The 15,594-nt window shown below is 40.7% G+C and overlaps 2 protein-coding genes across 13 annotated transcripts in view; one reads left to right on the top strand and one right to left on the bottom strand.

Annotated features, from left to right (window-relative positions):
• snap91a (synaptosome associated protein 91a) overlaps positions 1-9,337 on the top strand; it is a 43,054-nt gene extending 33,717 nt beyond the window's left edge. For 11 of the 12 annotated variants that reach the window (XM_044118155.1, XM_044118166.1, XM_044118158.1 and 8 more), the window contains 8 exons: positions 600-809; positions 2,520-2,705; positions 2,805-2,823; positions 2,952-3,042; positions 4,201-4,278; positions 4,404-4,523; positions 5,293-5,381; positions 6,278-9,337. In XM_044118155.1, coding sequence (XP_043974090.1) covers positions 600-809; positions 2,520-2,705; positions 2,805-2,823; positions 2,952-3,042; positions 4,201-4,278; positions 4,404-4,523; positions 5,293-5,373 — 785 coding nt within the window. In that variant the 3' untranslated portion in view covers positions 5,374-5,381; positions 6,278-9,337. The remainder of the gene's footprint in view (positions 1-599; positions 810-2,519; positions 2,706-2,804; positions 2,824-2,951; positions 3,043-4,200; positions 4,279-4,403; positions 4,524-5,292; positions 5,382-6,277) is intronic. The other variant, XM_044118156.1, reaches the window with a different exon arrangement.
• A 153-nt stretch (positions 9,338-9,490) lies between these two features.
• On the bottom strand, positions 9,491-15,372 carry prss35 (serine protease 35). Its single transcript, XM_044118167.1, has 2 exons — positions 15,167-15,372; positions 9,491-12,010 (listed from the first exon to the last, which is right to left on the bottom strand). Exon 2 carries the CDS (start codon positions 11,989-11,991, stop codon positions 10,729-10,731), a length of 1,263 nt encoding a protein of 420 aa, XP_043974102.1. The 5' UTR covers positions 11,992-12,010; positions 15,167-15,372; the 3' UTR covers positions 9,491-10,728.
• Between the last annotated feature and the right edge of the window lie 222 nt (positions 15,373-15,594).

The raw sequence follows: 15,594 nt of genomic DNA, 5'->3' as shown, positions 1-15,594 counted from the left end.
ACCAGACAACAAAATCAAAAGGAAATTGGGTGGATAAGATGAGGAGTGAGCAAAGGAGTATAAAAAAAAAAGAAGCTGTTTCCCTAATAAATGAACATCCGATATAAATGTACTACCATGACTTATTTACATGATACGTGTAAATTAGCTATGTGTAAATTTTCCACATAGCTCCTCCACATATAAGCTCCCCCACTCAGCTCCTTCAGACTAGCCAGCAGCAATTAGCAAACACTGCTAATTGCACACCTGCTGAGCTCATTATAGGAGCTACTTCTCAGAGAAAACGCTCTTAAAAATGCAAACGCTTTATAGATCAGTGTTGTGATGACTCCCTGAAGGCAGAGTGTCAGAAAAAGTAGGAGCCAGAGACCCAATTTAAAGGCATTAAATTACAAAGTTCAATTTCTTTTATGTTATGTTGATATTTACGGTATTTTTATTACAACTGAAGGTAACAGCTACTTTATTGTGCCATAAAATGGCTCTAATGTGGCTCGAAACTACATAAAACTGGTCCTTTAAATTTTTACTTTCTTGATTGGATCCAGTCCGGTAGCAGAGTGAACGGTTTGGGTCCTTCCTGTGTTTTCCTTCAGGCCTGATCTCCCCCACGCTGGCTGCCCCGGCTGCCCTGGCTCCGGTGCAGAACGACCTTCTGGAGACCGGCTTCGACTCGCTGGCCTCGCTCCCGTCCCCGACACCGCCGGTCCCCGCCGCGGCTTCGGTAGTGCCGATAGCACCGACCGCGGCAGCGCCAGACCCTGCGTCCGCCTCGCCGGCGCCCTCCGGTGGCTTTGACGCATCAAGTGGGTGGAATTTAGGAGTTTCCCTTTAACAACACACTCCTCTGTCATGCCATGTGTAACCAAAAAAAAAAATAAAGAGAAGGAATAAAAACAACCCAAAGCATTTTGATGGTAAAGCTGCTCTGCTTGGTGTGCTCGGTTTTCTTGTCGATGAGCTGCGGACCTCGCTCCCTTTTCCTGCTGGCGGCTTGGTTTCTGCATGAGCGAGGCACTGAAACGCACCGCCGCCATTGGCCTCCTGACGTACAACTGTTCTTCCTGCTGACTGCTTTCCTCCTCAGCACCGCTGCCCGATTCTGTCTTCACTTTCTTTGCACTCTCACAAACGCTGTGCTTTCTTCACTTTCCACCCACTCTTCTTCTTCTTCTCTTCTTCCCTTCTTCTTGTCCTCTTCCACTCTGCTGGGTCATTGCTTGCTTCATCTAATCTGTTAATGGTGAGTTCAACTCTGCAGTGCAGTTTGGACGGTGCTCCCTCTCTCTCCCCATTGCATGCCGCAAAAGAAATGCTCATGTCTAACGCATGAGACGAGATTTTTGTTATCTGTTTTTATTTTTAAGGCAGCCATATGTCACCAAGGCCTTTTGCTATTCATACCTTTCACCAAACTTGTAGCTGTAATATTTGGTAAATCTGCAGGTATAGAAAGTACTGTTGTTATGAATTCACCATGGACAAGGATTTCTTTAAAGAAGTTGCAGTGCCCTCCGTATTTCTGGACACTTGTGATAAAGATGCATAGACATGCTTGAAATAAATTCACATTTTTATTTCAGCAGCATAATCTAAGAGAAAAATGTAGAATAATTTAGTGTTTCATGTGATTTCACCCTATTTTGAGGATTAATGCTCTTCATCAACGGCAGTTGTCCTCAAATATGCCATTTAAATAAATTTGGATTTGATTCGAGAGGATTTCATTTTGCCAGGATGGGGCGTACAAAGGGTTTGTGCAATACTTCTCAATCATCCGGATCTATGTTTCCTCCGTTTTACTGTTTTGTCTTCCAGGTCATATCGTCACTTCAGTAGGCGTTAGGTCTGAAATGGTGAGGTAAAAAGAGGAGATGTTGTGTTTTTTTCACACACATCTGTGCCAACCTGCCCAAAGACTTTGAACCTGTGTTAAGATAAAAGACCCGTTTTCACTTTTCTTACAAATATTTTATGGAATTTACCTGAAATTTGGGAGAAATCCTGATGCCATTCACCATAAACGAGACTTGAAGGTCATTTGGAAGCGAAACAGACCCGCAGCATCACAGATCCTCCACCATGCCTAAAAGTAGATGTTAATCAATAAACGGGCTTTTCTGCGTGTCTCAGTCTGAAATGCTGCTGCAGTAAATTTTGCAATCAGTCAGTAGGTGTGGAGGGTGCTGAATATTTATTGCTGAACTAAAGATGTGTTCTCTATGAACAACACTGACAAAAATGTATGTGAAATGGCCTTGATGTCACCTGGTTTCATGTTTCTACCCAACGCGGTTGCACTTGCTGCCGCTGCGTAGCCTTGAATGCTCCGTTGCATTCTCAGTTCGGTGTGACACGGTGGCTGCCATGCACAGCTTGTCTGCAGATGCTGCCACAGCTGGACCGTCCCTGTGTTGTCCCTGCTCCCACGTTTCCGCCCTCTGCCTGCCTTTGGCCGGATGCTGCAGTCACACGTCGGTAATCGTTTCTCGGTTTTCCCCGCGACTCTCCGCTAGTGTTCGGCGGCCTAGGCGACTTGCTGATGCCGGCGGTGACGCCCCAGAGCACCGGAGGCAGCACGGCGGGCAGCACAGGGACCCCCAGCGCACCAGGAGGAATATCAGCCCTCCCGCCCGCCACCCCGCCTCCCACCAAAACAATCGGAGGAGACCTGGACTCGTCGCTGGCCAACCTGGTTGGAGGTAGACAGCAACTATTGACACACGGAAAATGATTTTAAAAAAAACAACAAAAAGTGCAGGTTTTGTAAGGTAATTCTTTGTTTTCTTTCATCTTTTCAGACCTTGGAATGAAAAAAAAGTAAGCACGTGATTAAGAACAGGAATGTACCGTTAAAATAAGCATCCTGTTAGTGACTAATCCTCAGTAAATGATCTGGACAGAATTTAACAATGCAACTATTTTTTTATTTCTTTTTTTTTTTAAAGGGATCCGCTCAGTGAGAAGAAGCTGACAGGAGGCGCCAACTGGATGCCGCAGGTCGCTCCCACAAGCTGGGGCTCCCCGGGGGCCCCCATGGTGAGAACAGCAACTCCACAATCAGAACCAGAACAAAAGCTGTTTATGAGCCTCTCTTGCTCCAAAAGATTCACAACAAATGTCGTCTCAAGGCTCTTCACAGAAAAATCCTTTCAATTCATTCACACAAACATTCCTACTGGTCCTAGTTACCAAACAGTATGCACAATTAATTATTCAAAGTAGTTTAAAAAGTTTCTGTCTAAGGAAACCCAGGAGTTTGCAGTGAGTCAAAAAAAAATTAAGCCGTTTTTGTAAAAGCTTAGCAAAAAAAAAAAGATTAAACAATATACTTGCATCTATGTGTGTCTCAGAAAAGTGGAATTCATATTTAGAGTCAGGACACAAAGTGATTTATTTCAAGTCTTTATTTAATAATGATGCTAAACTTTATTTAGAAAGGGACAAAGTACGAATCAAACATAAAAGCCCCCATCTGATGCGCTGTGCCAGATTGTAGCATAAGCTAATTGACCAGCAGCATCAGCTTGGCAGCTCATAAGAAATGGAGGTTCATTAAAATAGTAAATTAAAACAGAAGATATAACACCACAAATTACTTTCTTCTCACAGCACACAGAAAAATACACAATGGCTTCTTTACTGACGCTCTGATTAATACTTCTGTAAATCTTGAAGTTTATGCCTCAAAGCAAATGAAAACCCAAAGTCCAGTCCAGAAATATACAATAACCAGAAAACTCAATCAGGATTTTTTTTAAGTGGAAATGTTCTGTTTGTTAATATTTTATTGTTATTTTAATTCATTAAATTATGTTATATTTTGGTCATTTTTAAATTACTTATAAAATGTATATTTTTAATATAAATTTACTGTTCATATTTATCTTTGCTAATATCTAGCATTTTGGAAACAGTAGCTTGTCGACAAATCAGTAAAGTTTATTCTCATCCTGATTTACAGTTTTCTCAAAAACCATTTTTCTCGGAAAATGATTTTTGGCTTTTTTATTAGCTGTCAGCCACAATCATCGACCCTCACAGTTGGCGAAACGAATGCTTGAAATGTGTCGCTTTCTGTATATCAAATTCAAACCGAACTACTGAAATTAACCCGTTTTGTGGTTATTTTCTAACTTCATAGAGTTTGTTGACCCAAAATGCTCTGAGAACTAAATAATCTGTCTGGATGTTCAGGCTGCCGGTGCGCCAGGAGCAGCGCCCCCTGGTGCGCCAATGGTGCCAACACTGAGCGCACAGCCTGGCTTTGGCATGGTGAGCTTCTTAATGTCTGTGCTTAGAGAATTGGCGAAAACAATTGAATCACTGTTTAAAATACAACATATTTGTAATTCATTTATAAATAGTAATGATCTCTGATCTCATTCTCTTTCCAACAGCCTCCTGCTGGAGGGCCAGGGGTCCCAATGATGCAGCCCATGATGAGTCAGCCTATGATGGGGCAGCCCATGATGAGACCTGCGTTCACAGGGGTTGCTGGAGCTGCACCCGGGGCGCCGGTAACCCATCATATACGATAAAAAACATTAAAGTGTCTTTAAGTAGGCATTCATACACCTTGATCTTTTTTTATCCGGGTGCAACCAGACAGATTTCCTGTGATGAAACGACGCAAATTTCAGCACAATAGCTGTTTCTGCCCTCGTTTATTCTGATGTCCTAAATAAAATAACGCAACTGGCTTGAAAAGTCACACACTTTTGTAAAGAAAAGTTCAGCTGCGTACCACAGCAAAACACCTTGACCCCATTGGTCAAATAAATTTCTTGATTTACATGTCAAGAAATTTCTTGACACGTAAGAAATTAAAGTGCACTAAAAACTGCACTTTTAATGCACTTTTATGTGTTTAAAGTGCTAAAATTAGCACTTTTAATGCTGGTTTGTAGGGGATAATTGGCTTCTGGATCATTTTAGGTTGGGAGTGGGAACGTAAATAACAGCAAAGCCAGGACCCCTTCAATATGAAGCTGGCATTTATAAGAGAGGGAATAAAAACATTTTTTTTAAAAAGCCAAGAAAAAAATGTGCTTCAGAAGCATTGCTCTTCTGTCTGCGACATAACGCTGCTAAAACAAACTTTTCACAAAAACAGTGCTTGGGTGCAAAAAAAAAGAAGCTCCAAGGCACTGAATATTAAAACAGATTTTTCTCTTTAACATAAAACCTCCTTCGTGTTTTAATGATAACAGGGGCTTACAAATATTTTGTGTATCTCGGTGAAAATCTCATGCTTTAAAGGATCCATTTTGCCTGGTTTTGTCTTAGCTTTCTTCAGGACCTGCAAATCAGAGCCCCAAGAAGCCCAAGGATCCTCTGGCAGACCTCGACCTCAAGGACTTCTTATAGTACCCCAGGTAGAAAAATCTGTTTTATATTTCCATGCTGTGTATACTTTGAGTTTGGAGATGTCTTTTATTCTTCTTCTTCTTGAATAAAGTAACCATAAGCCACTGGTAGGCTCCATCGTTCATACTTTTGCAGTGACATACAGCATGTCACCAGTAGGTGGTGCTGGCACTCTGAGTAGAGACCTGGAACATTTGTGTTTCACAATTCTTTCTATTAATTAATCATAATGTCTTTTTTAACACTGTGACTGTGATTTAATCCATATCTAAAGTTACAAGTTCCGATATTTGAAAAAAATATCGCAACAAAAGAAAAGGTATTTACAGTTTCATTTGTTTAATATGGGGAACAATAAAATATGGATGTGGTGCTCTTATATAGTCATCTGTAAAAGTATGCAAAGCGTTAGCATAAGCAGCTGCATTTCTTTGTCAATATTCTGCTAATGTCGCAAGAACACAATTTCAGAATTGTGGTGTTTCTATTGCATATGAAATGTAATTAAAATCTGATAAATAAATTTGTTCACGTCATTAAAAAACACTCCGTACCGTTATCCTCTAACTACTTCCTGTTGCTGTTGTCTTCTTCATGGTCTGCGCCAGTGGTAACATCCGGGTTGTTGATCATCTGATTCGTGTGATGCAAAAAAAATAAAAAAAGTGTTTCCATTGCAGTTTTGCAAAATAAATCAGTTTTGACTCAGTCCCCCCCCAAAAAACCCCATCTCATCAGCGGCAAAACTTTTACCAAAAAACAAGGTTCTGTTAAGCAAATTTATTTTTTTTAAATGTCAAAGTGCTCAATTATGTGCTATGTAGAAACAAAGGACGTTCACTTTATTGAAAGCAAAAAAGATGAATAAGTCTGATGTTGAAATCTTGTGTTTCCTGTCTCCCAGCTGCTTTTCTTTCTGGATCAGAGCCTTCTCAGCGTTTACCTGGCGCCTGTCAACATCTCCAGATGCCAGCAATGTTGCATTCCTCCTTTTCTCCTCCTCACCTGTCCATGACCCAACTTCTCCTGTGTGATGTTGTAGCACAAACTGTGAAAGTGAACCATAATGGATTATATACAAATATAAGATAAAAAAAAAAGAAATTTAATCCAGAGCTTGTGCTTATGTCGATGTACTAATTTTATCGTCGAAACAAAATGACACAGAATCCTGACAAAAAAATAAAAAAAATAATAAAAATTGTTCAGGACGGTAAGTGAGAGGAAGTGAAGAAATATGTGTTTTAGATTTATTTATCGTGCTGAACTGAATGATTGACGTGCTTTGGTGCCCCAAGCCCCGCCCACATTGCATTAATGTCTCCGCCTCCTTACTGAGGGGGGGAGGAGCTTGTGTGTGTTCCCATGTTGGTTGGATGATATTGGTAAACAAAACTCCCTGTAGATTTTTGAAGAGGCATAATGTGTGTGATGTTTTACAGGAAAGGTCCTCTTTGATGTACAGATGTTTCTTTGGTGAGGATTTTGTCTTTGTTGTACGTCTGTTGAGGAGAATCTCCAAAGTGAATCAGACATGAAATCGTGAGAAGTCTTGTGAGTATCCCTCTATTTGCCGTCATCATTGGAACTAACTGAAACGAGTAAGACCGCCACTAAAAGATTAATATACTGTATATGTAAGATCAACCTTGGTGGGATTTTCCGTTATTAAAAAACAGCAAGTGGTCCTTTCTTCTTCTTTTTTTCTTTTTGTTTTTACTTGTGGCCTAATTTTCTATAGTTTCTTCTTTTTATGTCCTGTAGTCGTATGTACATTTTGGTTCATTTCTCCAGACTGTGGCTATCTGCGTACCTTTCTATTAAAGAACATATCTTGGAACTTTATGTACTTCCGGAAAACTACACTTTAGTCTTCTTAGAGGTGTGTTTGAACTACCCTTGAGTAGAAACGTTAAAAGTCGTTGGCTTGGTCTCCCGTGGTCGATATTAAGAGTCTGTTTTGTCACTTTCACAACTTCGATAGCAAACACCATGCTCAGACGGGTCAGAACGACAAGATTAATATGATTATAGTAATTAAAATGTGAAGACTTGTAGGCCTGGGCCAGTTTGTGAATTTCATAGCTTTCAGAGACCATTCAGTCACATCACTGTATTTTCTCTGGATCTTAAACAGAAATTAAACCTATTCTAATTGCTTTCATTTAAGAGATAACTATCAATCCCTCCACTCCTGAAAAATTGCTAAATGTTCATCATTCCCTTAAAAAACCCCATTATTTTTAATATTTATTTATTGTCTTAATTTTGCTTGGTGCATTAGAGCAAAAGCATAGAATATCCAGCTGTTAATTTAGCAGATGTTTTTAGCTTCCTCCTGCTCATAATTGTATCCTTTTTTATCATTCTTCAATTTATAGAGAAGCAGAAGTATATATAATTGTTATTAATTGTTAGTGAGACTATATCCCACTCACAGCTTGCCAACAGCACTAATAAGGGTGATGGGTGGTCTTAGTTTTTAGTCCAAACACCTTGACTGCACACATTTTCCCCAAATGGAAGTATATCCAAGTCCTTGTAAGTGAGGGAAAAGTGCAGTAGCCACATTTTAGGCAACTTTGCAGCAGCACGTTGGGGAGGGGCAGCCTGAGAAAACGCTCCACTGTTTTCTCTGGCTTCTGGCAACTTTGGTGTACCCCAAAGACCAGTAATTATCCCACGCCTGGTTGATTTTGCAAAGAATGCTCGGTCACTCTCTGCTCAGCTTACTTTAATGAAAAAGTTTAAAGATACGTAGTGGTGTTTTGTCCTCTAAGCAAAGCAAATTCTGTTTACACACAGGATCACTCATCAAAGGACGATGCCGCATGTGCATTCGTGACTCCTAACGACACGCTAAATGTCTTTACCTCGTTAGGAAACTTCAAAGTTGACATTATTTACAAGCTACAAGGGCTTTTCCTCTGATGGATCCTCCTCGAAGTTGCTAGCGGCCAAAACACCGCGCTGTACCTTTAGCCTCGAGGTGAACATAACCTGCTCCAGCACCGCGGTGCGTAGTAAAACTAAACAAAACATTTGTTTTGCTTCCATCTGAGCATCGTGTTTGACCCTTTTCTTAATCGATAGGATCCGGCTTGCCGTTGTGGAGCCTCCAACTCTGGAGAACTCTGTTTGAGGTTATAGTTGAACCTTTCTGCCATTTTTAACCCAGAGTTCAGTCAAATCACTTTGAGCGTAATCATACATTTGGTCATAATTTAACGCCAGTCTCCTCTTCTGTGCTGAAAACTACAGAAAGTGAAATATCTTTCTCTGTGTCTGTTCTCTGTCATGTTGGTTAAGAGTCGGAGTAAATCATGGGAGAATATTAACATTTTTTCATGGCCGAATTATTAGAATTGTAATTCTTTTGTTTGTTTGTTTTATTGTAAATTTATTTTATTTACAGTGGCCCTTCCCAGTGCATGTAAGCCCCTCGAGATGCAATAAATTGGATGACGGATTGAGCTGTTCTGACTTTCTTTGGGGTGCTTCATTTTAATGTGCACCCTGCTTAAATTGAAACGTGGACGCCTGGTTTAATCACCACAAACTTCGTGGAATTAACACTCTTATACATTTTACTAAACTGAGAAGCAGAAAAAAAAAAGTGTTCTCCTGTTTTTATATTTTCTGTGAGGAATTCATACTGTTAAAAGTACTAATGAACAACATCGTCACTCGCAGTATAACTATATCCTTAACCAAAATGTCAAGAGATGTATCATTGTTCTGTGGAATAAATGGATAAAATCTTTTGTGTCAGAGGCTACTAACAACCTAGCATGTTTATCCATACGCATGTTCAAAACTTGCTCTGTTTGTGTAACCAAATGTCTCCCATTTATGCCACTTTTAGTGAATATCTTGCTAAAAACAAACATACGAATCTCTGTTGAGGCCCATTCCCAGTCAAATCTTTTTCTGAATCTGAGTATCTGAAGAAATGTTGTAGCACCTAATCATAACACTTCCGCCACTCTGTTCAACATTTGGCAGAGATTCTTCTGCCAAAACATTGCACTTAACGTATGCCAAAAACCTTATATAGCATCTTACTCTTTGCTGTTTTATTAGATGCATTTGTTTTCATCACATAGACACACACACGCAAAGGGAAATCTTGGTTTTAATGGCTTGTAGACTTCAACGCTAATAATTACTTGCAGATATTTGGTATTTAAAAGGACAGTCTTGCATTTCCTTGGAGTAAAAGCAACAGGAACAAGTCAGAAATATTAAATTTAATCTTAAACTACTTCTATAAAAACAAAGTGACTTTAAAAAAAAAAATGTTACCCTTAAAATAGAGAAATAAAAACAGCTCAAGTAAATTGTTGAATGGTTCCGTCTTAATGTAACGCAAACATGTAGCCTCACCTTAAGCTTAAAGTTACAGTACTAGGCCACCAAAAATATTTTCTAAGTCATTCCGGAACGGAAACAAAAAGATTACAGTCCCATAAATTAGCACCACGTCATTCTCTGTTATAGTTATGTGCACAACAATGAAACCACATTTCACTGTACTGCAAGAACAGAAGAAAGAGGATGAGACAAATCATACAAAAAAAACGTCTTCTAAAAAGCATCCAGAAGGAGAAAAACACTCATTAAAAGATAAGTGTCAAACAGAACATCTAATACAATGTTCGAGATATACACAAATCAAATTATCAGCTTATTAATTGTTTTGTTTTCTCTGAATTGTCATACCATTCTTTTTTTTCCATCCATCCATCCATCCATCCATCCATCCATCCATCCATTTATTTTCTGTTCACCCTTGTCCCTTAATGGGGTCGGGAGGGTTGCTGGTGCCCATCTCCAGCTACGCCATTCTTTTTTTTAAATAAAGTATTTAAGTTGGTTTTTGGGCGTCTTGTTATTGCCAATTACCACATTTTATGCTTACAGTGGTGGAGAGGCCTTTTCTTTAATAATAATACCTTGCAGGTGTTTGTGATTTACACTATAAACCATTTACTGTACTACGACCATAGAGGTCAATTTATTTTTGAAAACTGTCAAAGTAGACTTAAAATACTTAAAGCGGATTTCTTTTCCCATATATATTTCAAACAAATAAATAAAGACAACTGACAAGCCACAGTTCCTTTGATGCATTGATGAGTTCCTATTGTCGCCACTTCTTCACTTGAATCACTGTAGCAGAGTCATAAGGAGGCACACAAGGTAAAAGATGGGAAGGGGAAGAAGAAGAAGCAGTCGCCTAGTTTCTGCTTGGTGAAACTAGGTGATGTGTTAATGTAGGTGAAGTCTGTAAGGAGGAACTATGGTGTGAGCTGATGGGTAAGAAGCAGAAAAGTGGGGAGTTTCCATGTTGTTTTAGGCTACCTGACACTCACTTGAGTCCCCATGGACCCAGTAGCAGATCTGCGCGTACTTGAGCGGCGTTATCCTCACGACCACATTGTAATCCTGCTGCATCCCGTCCCCATTGACGTCAACCCACTGGTGACCAGAGAAAACCCCAATGATCTTTCTCTTCCACTTCTTCTTGCCCGGCTCTTTGAGGCGGATGTAAACTCCTGAGCCGCTGGAGCCGGGTTTGGCGTCGCAGTACTGATACAACAAGTCATTGGATTCCTCAGACACAGAGCAGAACCGGTACACCAAGTTACCGGGTCGGTCATCGTCAAAGCCGGAGAAATGGATCCTACCGGCAGGGAGCTTCTTAACGGAAGGTATAACACCTAGATCCATGTGATTGACTTTAGGGGCTCTCTTCAACTCGAGAACGGCGTAGTCGTAATCCGCAGCCAGTCCATCTGACACACCTTTAAACCAACCCTTAGGAACCTGGGTCTTTTTGACTCTGGTCCACTTGAATGAAGGTTTGCCAGAGTCAACACTTCGACGACTCCGGATCTTCTTGCCTTTTCCTCTTCCTCTACCGCCCTTTTCCTCCATTTCCAGTCCTTCTTCTTTACCTTTGTCCCCTTTTCTTCTTTGGCCTCTTTCTTTCCCTCCCTTTCCTTTGCCTCCCTTTCCTCGTCTGCTCTTCTCTTTCAGAATGCCAACACGCAACTTCTGAACTCCGTCTAGATAATCCTTTCCATCGTGGATGCAGTGTGCAGCTGTCAGCACGTGTTTGGGTGACACCAGCACCCCAGAGCACCCTGTAGATATCTTCACCGAGGTGGAGAAGGGATATTTAGTGGAGTACTGCTTGTCAGCGATGGTGAAGCGAGTATCTGTGCCGTACACTTCCCGCTTGTGACGGGACCTTGATGAAGTGTTTCTGGACCAGACAGTGACTTCATTGAGGCCATGCACAGAAACGGAGGTATACGTGCGTGTGCCATTCTCGTAGACCGTCTCGTAGGATAGGAACTGCTCCAAATCATTCAGGGAAGGCGAGGGAATGTGGCGCTGACACTCGATCCCACAGGTGCCACTCAGCTCCAGTTGAGGGTGAGTTGCAAAGCTGGGGCTGCTGAGGGGCACAGTGCGTCGTTTCCTTACCAGCGGCACCTTCCCTTGGGGCCAGGTGTATTGGTCGTCAATTGTGTTTTCCTCAGCAGTTACAGCCACCACCGCAGTCAGCACCGTCACTGGAAGCAGGATGCAAAGTGGTATAGGGCCCATAGTTAAGTTGGGCCTGGCTCTGAAATGTAGAGAACCAGAGATGAACACATTAATTTACACACATTAATACTTCTGACATTCACAGGTACCAACAAGAACCAACTTTTGAATCATAGGGTTTGGGGCCACTCTAACATTGTGGCATTTAAGATATACAAGCAAATACACTACAGTGAGCTTCTGCACACATATTTGGTATAGATTTATTAATACTTTGGTGAATGTAGCACATTTGCTCAAACATATGAGCCTGAAGGGTATACTTACAATTTTTTTTATGATAGGTTTTGCTAAAAACATTCAAAGCAGTAGATATTTCCTTAGGCATTTTCACTAACAACTAGTCCAGGTCGGTCCCATTTTGAAGTGGAATGCTACCATCTTAAAATAACTCCATAAGAGAAAATATTATTTGAGAAACATCATCATTATTTTTATGAACAGTGTTTGTTTAACCCCTTAAACTGTTGACACTTTGTCTTCTAGTTGATATGTACACTGAAACTGATAATTATTTACGCAGGAAATGAAAGAAGGAGGTGGTCTGTCTCTGAGGATCTTCCTCTATGAAACATTCTTAGAACAAAACATGGAAGGTATTTGCAGATATAACAACTGTCTCATGTAAAACTAAAGACGTGTAAACTTTCCTAACCTCAATTTATGAAGCATTGTTTTCTTATGTCTTCTAATGTTTTGGGGTACTATGCTTTAGTCCTGGCTCCGCCCAACTAAGTTCTCTAATGACTAGATGTTGGATTCAGTCTTATTGAAGGTAGTCTGGGTTTCTGCTAAATGAAATAAAGTTATTTATTCCAAATAAGACACCACCTCCAAAAACCCTGAACCAACATGTAAGTATGTATATATTTACTGAATTACTTGTGTTTTAGTGATTCCTAAATTTCTTTAAAACCTGACTTGACATTCAGTGACTAAAAAGAAACGCAGCTAATTCCATTCATGGCCACAGGGAGGCAGTGCGGCTCCAGCGTTCAACGGTAACAGAGCAGGTCAGGGTTGTGTGTGTGTCACACTTATATGTATTATATATAAGTCAGTAGCGTTTGCTTTTATATTTTTGCTGAGTTTTTACAGCTTAAATCCAGAGCTGCTGCATTAGCTGTGCGGTTAAAAGTGTTCTGCGCCTTGAGTCTATGGCTGGAGGGCAGTGAGAAGACGCCGGACGAGCTGAGACATTGGCTTGGAGGTTTGCCACCATGGTTAACCGACTCCTTCAATAATGACCAGATCTGGTTTCCTGCAGCTCCACGATGCGGCCCTCCATGCGCACAAATGGCACCAAACACAGAGAGACTATGAAGACCGACGGTGTTCTGCTGCCTCCTATCCCCAGGAGTGTCAACCTCCTCCCCACCGAGTCCACACATGCGTGCGTTAACTTGGGGGTGTGTTGTAATAGATTCGACAGACGATCGCAGAACTAGAAAAGCGGTAAAAAAAAAAAAAAAAAAAAAAAAAAAAGGGAAAAAGAAAGAAATTCATCGGCGAGGCTGCGGCTGTGAAGTCAGCCTGCCGATTTCAAACGCTGGAAAAGAAAGTTATTTGGATGGAGGAGAATTTACGGCTTTGGTTAACGCTTTACAGACAAATTAAAAGTGAATTGCCCATGTCTGCCCTACAAATCGGTTCAAAGCAAACATTTACGGCGGAAAATGAATTCGGTTTCAAATGGATACTTCTCTAGTTGAAAAGTAAAAATGTTCCCAGCAAAATTTCATCTTTACATCCATCATTACCTACAAGCCTTTCATCATCTGCGCAAGGCCTAAAGTAATATTAAAATAGAACTTTTATGAGAAGTTTGTGATATTTTTAGGTTTTCTTTGCTACTGGTGTATTCAAGCTCACCAGAGCAGAGATAGACAAAAAGAAAAAGTTGCCCTCTACCTCAGGCCACCTCTGACCAACTGCATATAGTTCCACATGTACGCTTCCCCTTTCTTCTCTGAACTTTTTTTATTTTATTGTTTTATATTCCAAGGTAACTGTGACGTCGCCTCCAACCGAGTCTGACTGTAATCGGGACATTTTTGAGGCCTGGCTGCAGCCCACAGCCTCCTATAAAACACAGCCAGCGGCTGAAATCTAACCAGCATACAACAGACTGGTAATAAAATACATGGCCGCAAAGGGCCGTAAAACACTTTCAATAAATGAAAGAGAAAAATGAAAAAAAAAAAAATTAAAAAATTAAAAAAAACATTTTTTTTAGTTTCTGCTGAGCGTCACATTCCCGCTGCTAAATACAGAGAGAGAGAGAGAGTGTGTGTGTGTGTGTGTGTGAGAGAGAGAGAGAGAGAGAGAGAGAGAGAGAGAGAGAGAGAGAGAGAGAGAGAGACGTCCCCGTTAATCAGTGGAAACTGATACTCTGCCATGATGGCTTTTTGGTCTTCGAATAGGCTGATTTTCGACCGAACTGGGGTTTTTTTCCGCTGAACTCAGCTAACGAGGATGACGAGGCTGTGCCCTCTTCATCCTCCGGTGGAAAACAAAGTGGCCGAGAGGTGGCGCTCTAAGGCTCAATCTTGTGCGTGCAGGTCTTTTGTTCACCTCACACACTTTTCTTTTCTTTTTTTTAAAAGTAAAATTAGTGATGACCAGTTTCGACATATTTTCAGACTTTCGTTTTTATCCATAAAAAGTTAGAAAGACAATAAACATATGAGGGAAAATATATGTATTATTTTCTATCTAAATGAAGCTATTGTTAATGTTTCCAATTTCCAATATATCTATATATATATATATATATATATATATATATATATATATATATATATATATATATATATATATATATATATATATATATATATATATATATATATATATATATATCCGCTGATCGACATCTGCACCACTGGGATGAATGCAAGTTATTCCAGCGTGTAGACACAAAACCGATGCTTTTTTTTTTTGCTTCCATGAACGCACCACACGATGAAAATTGATGAAAGTTGGACATCTTGACAAGTTCCTTAGTTTTTGTGATGTAAAAATCCAAATAACTTAGTCAGAGGTGAATCAAAAAATCTTTTTTTTTTTTTTTAAGAGAAAAAGTCTTCAAAAACACATAAAATCAAAAGGAAAAAGAAACGCTTGGGTTAAGATTTGCTTTCTCGGGAGCAGGAGACCATACAGGCGTCCCTACCTGCTCGCATCCGATTGATGGATTATGCCAGATCCGCGGCGTATTGTTTGTTGTCCTCGGATGTACACAAATATGATCCCGGTGGCAAACAATCGGCGGTCACTGCATCCCCCAGGCGCGCTGTCATCAGCAGGGCCACGGCTGCCCGCTCATTGCCTCCTTCAGAGAGTCTAAGGGGGAAAGTCGCGGCCGGGACGCTCCGCTCAGGCTGCACTTGATGCTGAGAAGGGAGGGAGGGGCGGAGGGCTGAAAGAAAGAAAGAGAGAGAGAGAGAGGAGGAGGAGGAGGAGGAGGAGAGGAAAAGAAGATATGAAATGAACTTTTTTTTTTCTTCGCCCCGTGACAAAAGTTGTTCACTTATGGGTGGGGCAAGAGTTTTGGACCTCACCAAAGAGTGCACTGAGGGGAAAGGTAGTGTTCTGTTCAGA

The sequence above is a fragment of the Gambusia affinis genome, linkage group LG05, assembly GCF_019740435.1.
Source record: "Gambusia affinis linkage group LG05, SWU_Gaff_1.0, whole genome shotgun sequence".
Classification (NCBI taxonomy): Eukaryota; Metazoa; Chordata; class Actinopteri; order Cyprinodontiformes; family Poeciliidae; genus Gambusia; species Gambusia affinis.
The sequence above is the reverse complement of the archived record's forward strand: the minus strand, read 5'-3'. Positions and strand labels throughout refer to the sequence as shown.